At 59.6% G+C, this 4,934-nt stretch overlaps 1 protein-coding gene across 1 annotated transcript; it reads right to left on the reverse strand.

Moving 5' to 3' along the window:
* Positions 1-1,990: 1,990 nt before the first annotated feature.
* On the reverse strand, positions 1,991-3,796 carry LOC138110244 (transcription factor SOX-3-like). Its single transcript, XM_069014950.1, has one exon. The coding sequence runs from the start codon at positions 3,707-3,709 to the stop codon at positions 2,759-2,761; it is 951 nt and encodes a 316-aa protein (XP_068871051.1). The 5' UTR covers positions 3,710-3,796; the 3' UTR covers positions 1,991-2,758.
* Positions 3,797-4,934: the final 1,138 nt, after the last annotated feature.

Genomic DNA, 4,934 nt, shown 5'->3' on the forward strand with positions numbered 1-4,934 from the left:
TGGCAGAGAATCCACTTCCAGAAAACTCGGTTGTAAAGAACAACTATTTATAGTGAGCTGCAGCTCAACTCTGAAAACACCAAGTACAATTCCAGTGCTGGCAGCTGCTGCTCACCTGCCCAGGAGCCCTCGCTTTTGTCAGACCTGCACCTGCACACCTGCCCGGGAAGGTGGCAGGAGAATTGTTCCAGGGAACAGGATCTTCTCACTTCCCCACTCAGAGCTGTCCAGGCACTGCAGAGAGAGCACTCGGGCACAGTTTGACTCCCAGCTGAGATGAAATAGGTCCTGCTGCTGCCCTGCCTGCCTGTGTCCTGTACTCTATTAACATCACTGATATTACCACCTTCTCTCAGACCTCCAGGGTCTTTATGGAGCTGCTTCTTCTCACAGAGCTGGTAAATCATGCTACTAAACCCTCGTGAAGGGCAGCAGCACGAACAGGAGGAAGCAGCATCACAGGTTTGCCAGATTTCGCCAGAAATATTATGGAAGAATAATATCACCCCAGAGCTGTGGGTATGAAACAGAATGGGTTCTCATTTGCAAAGCGGCCACCCCCAGCCCGTCCCGGGGGCAGCGGTGGTGCCGGAGCTTTGCCGCACTGACCAGTGGGCGGCCGGCCCCGGGCGCTGCTCTGTGCGGGGACACGGTGCGGGGCTCGGGGCTTCCCTGCTTTGGGACCTGCTCCAGGAACTGCCCCTTCCCCGGGGGGCCAGGAGCCAGGCACCCCCCGCCAGCGAACGAGGCTCTCGGTGAGGTTTGCAGAACATCCTCGCCTCTTGGAAGAGCCCGAGGAAAGCCCTGCCCGAGCCTTCCCGGCGGAGAAGGCAGGAGCCACTGCCGGGGCATCCCCGCACCGGGGCCGGGATGCAGCGCGGGTTCCCGGCCGGGCCGCGAGGGAAGTGGCGGGGAAGGAACGCGGCTCCAGCGCCCCGGATAGCCAAGGGGCACAAAATCTCCCCAAAGCCGCGGTCGGAAAGGAGCGGCAGGGCAGGTCCCCGTACCCAAACCCGAGCCCCAGCATCGCCGTCGCGTTCCCTCTCCTCCTGTACCAAGGCAAGCAGCGGAGGGGCAGCGGGAGCAGGCGAGAGGCAAAGCTGGAGGCGGGGATGCGCTGCGGAGCGGCGAGCTCGGAGCCCGGCCCTGGCGAGGAGCCGGGGACACACGAGGGGAGCCGGCCGGGACAGGGCTCGGAGGGAGGGCGAAGCGATGCTCTGCTCCGCCGGCCGCCCCAAAACGCAGCCACGAGTAACGCACATCCCTAAATAAAATAAAAAAAAAAAAAAAGAGAGAGAACAACCAAAAAAAAAAAAATGTAAAAAGGGCGGGGAGAGGAAAGAAAAGTTGTCCAGACTCAAAGCACTCGTCAAACCTACTGAAAAGATTGAATTATTTATTTCCTCTGGGGACTCCTGTAACCATTCATTTTTAATGGAGTCTAATTAAGAGTTCCCCAACGGGTTTTACTTTGGTAAATATTTTAGATGAGCTGGCGTTTCTAGGCAAATCCTCCAGACAAAAAAAAAAAAAAAAAAACGGAGAAAAAGCACAACAAGCCGAGGCGGAGACGTAATTCCCTTCGTTCCCCGTCGGCCGAGGGAAAGCAGCCGGGCGGAGAGGCAACAAGTGGCCGCGGCTCGCAGAGCGGCAGCTCCGGCAGCGCTGCGAAGCTTCCCCGGCCCGGGTCCCGCTTCACTTTAGAAGAAAATCAAATCCAAAGAGCGCATCCTCCCTCTCCCGCCCTCCAAAATACAGCCCGGTGCGGCGGCCGCAGAAACGCGGCCAGAAAAGCGCTGGCAGCTCCTGGAGCGGGCGGTGGGGCCGCGAGTGCGGCGGCAGCCCCGGGATGGGCTCGGCCCAGCCCCGCTCCGCGCTCCCCGCAGCCGCGGAGGGACCCGCACAAACCGCCCGGACACCGCCGACGTGCCTGATATAAAATTTATTGATCTCTCTTCGTTTGGAAGAAGGAAGCAAACGAGGACTAGGAACAGGGAAGGAGTATTTCGATGACTTTTTTTTTTTTTTTTTTTTTTTTTGGAAGGAATCCGGTAACAAAACTAAAACGTTTCTTCATCCGATATGTCAAAACATGGTTCACAGTAAAATTCACAAACCCATTTACATAAGTTTACAGCTTAAGAAAAACCAAGACACACAACTTACTATAAATAAAAGAAATGCGTTTGCAACCCGCACAGCTCTGCTCTCTCCCACCTCCCCCTTTTCAAGGAATAAAACCTCAAAGTTAAAAAGTCGTGAAAGCTACAGATTGTGGATAGAAACCAAGCGAGGGTCGGTAACAAAACACTTAATAAACCACAACGATTATGTGAACAACCGAGTTTAAAAACAAAAGCCCGCGGTTTTTGTTTATGTCATTGCAACGCTAGAAATCAAACTGGAAGATGCAAGATTTTAAAAAAACTTTCAAGCGAATAAAACCGTGCCCAACCTAGCCGAAACCAGGAAAGGAGTTGCCGTGGTTCGAAAACTTCACAGCGGCTTCTAGGAGGCAGGAGTTGTGCTCTATTAAAATAACAACTTGCTCAAATATTATTTCTTGTACAAAAAAAAAAAAAAAAAAAAAAAAAAAAAAAAAAAAAAAGGACACAACTAACGGATTTCCTTTTTAAAATTTCTCCAGAGTTAGTATTAAGTCTGCTAAGCCGAGCAACACTGCCGTACGTCCCGGTGTAGTCAGGGAGCGGTGGTGGGGTTAGGGATTAAGACGGGGAGCCGTCCGGAGCAGCCAAGTTTATATGTGAGTTAGTGGTACGGTACCATTCACGCCAGTCCCGGCACTCTGGTAGTGCTGGTGCACGCTGTGTAACCTGCTGCCCTGCAGGGCGGAAGGGTCTGTGGCATCCCCCCCGGGGGGCAGGTACATGCTGATCATATCCCGCAGGTCTCCCAGGCAGGCCCTCTGCGAGTGGGAAGTGATGGCCGGAGGCGGCGAGCTGGGCTCGGATTTCACCACGGAGCCCATGGAGCCCAGGCTCATGGCCGTGGAGGGCTGCTGGCCGTAGGCGGCGGGGGACATGCTGTAGGTGGAGGCGGCGTTCATGTAGGTCTGGGCCGTGGACATCATGGGGCTGTACTGCAGGCCCGTCATGTCGTAGCGGTGCATCTGCTGCAGCTGCGGGCTGTTCATGCCCGGGTGCTGGCTGTAGCCCAGCTGGTCTTGCATCAGTGAGTAAGCCCCGTTGGTCCAGCCGTTCATGTGGGCATAAGTGTCAATCCTCTGCCCCACCCCGACGGGGCTGCTCACCGCGTTGCCCCCCCCCGGGGCCAGCAGATTGCCGGGCAGCGAGTATTTGTCCTTCTTCAGCAAGGTCTTGGTCTTCCTCCGGGGCCGGTATTTGTAATCCGGATACTCCTTCATGTGCACGGCCCGCAGCCGCTTGGCCTCGTCGATGAAGGGCCGCTTCTCGGCGTCGCTCAGCAGCTTCCAGTCGGCCCCGAGGCGCTTGCTGATCTCCGAGTTGTGCATCTTGGGGTTCTCCTGGGCCATCTTCCGCCGCTGCCCGCGCGACCACACCATGAAGGCGTTCATGGGGCGCTTCACCCGGTCCTGGTCCGATCCCGCTCCGTTGCCGGCCCCGCCGCCTCCGCCGCCTTTGCCGGTGCTCCCCGGAGCGGAGTTGCCCCCGGTGCTGCCCGGCGTGGGCTGCGGCGCCTTAATCTCCGTCTCCAGCATGCTGTACATGGCCGGGGCCGGCAAAAGGTGCGCCAGGGCGGCGGCGGGCAGGCGGGCACCGAGAGGGGAGAGGAAGTTAAAAAAAAAAAAAAAAAAAAAAAAAAAAGAGAAAGAAAGAGAAAACCTGCCTGGGCGGCTGCCGCGGAAGAAGGAGGAAGTTTTTGTGCCTGGCAGAAAGCGCCGCTCCCCGAGGTGCCGGCGGTGGCGGAGCCGCTGCAGAGCGGCTCCCGCGGGCAGCACCAGGCGATGCGCACACGGATCGCGGGGGTCCGTGATTGACGGGCTATAAATGAGGGGGCGGTGGCCAATCAGCGAGCGGTTCCCGACAGCCCCACGCCGGGAACTGACCGGCCGGGGGGGCGGGCGGAGGGACCCGGGCTCGGGGATGCCGCGGCCGCGGGTGCCGGGCCCCTCCCGCCGCGTCCCGCAGCCCCCGGGCCCTGCACCTGCCCCCGGCTCCGAGCGGCGGCCGGGGCAGAGCGGCTCCCGCAGCTGCGGCCGTGCCGCGGGGGAAGGAGCGGGCCGGGGGTGCCCTGCGGGGCCGCGGGGAGGAGGAGCGGGGCGGAGCGGAGCGCTGCGAGCGGGAGCTGCGCGTTTGCCGGGCACAAAGAGGTTTGGGACTCCCGGGCGGATGCACAGCCCCGTGCCAAGCTCGGAGAGGCTGCCTGGAGACGGAGAGAGCCCGCGCTGCTCCGGACGGGCCCCCGGAGCGGATGAAGGGGCGGGGGAAGGACGGACGGGCTAAACTCTTGTACTCCTGAGCTGTCGCCTAGGGGAGAATCTACATTACCACGCTGGGGTTGGGCATGGCTGCCGGGCATTCCGTGCCGGTGTGAGAGGGGCTCCCCGCGGGAGCGGGGCCGGGGTGGGTGGCTGCCGGCCGGGAGCTCCCGGCCATCCCCACCTACACCCACCCCGTTACCACTTGAGCTTTTACACTCGGCTGCCCCAAAAGAGGGGATGAGGGGGGTGGGGTAGAGGGGACGGCGCTTGCAAATCCCCCGAGTTTCATGGCAACAGAAAGTTCTCTTCGTGTGAAAGAAAACTTTGGCGGCGGATATGTGAGCGGAGCGGCGCCCACTTGAGCTGTCAATCACCGGCTTCCCTGTCCGTCCCTCCCCTCCCTTTACCCCTCCTTCCCTTCCTTCCCCAGAGGCACGGACATCGCACCTGCACGGACAGGGCCGGCGGCTCCCTGAAAGCACCGCGGGCACAGCGCTCTCCGCTCTCCTCG

Source organism: Aphelocoma coerulescens, chromosome 4A, assembly GCF_041296385.1.
Source record: "Aphelocoma coerulescens isolate FSJ_1873_10779 chromosome 4A, UR_Acoe_1.0, whole genome shotgun sequence".
NCBI classification, from domain to species: Eukaryota; Metazoa; Chordata; class Aves; order Passeriformes; family Corvidae; genus Aphelocoma; species Aphelocoma coerulescens.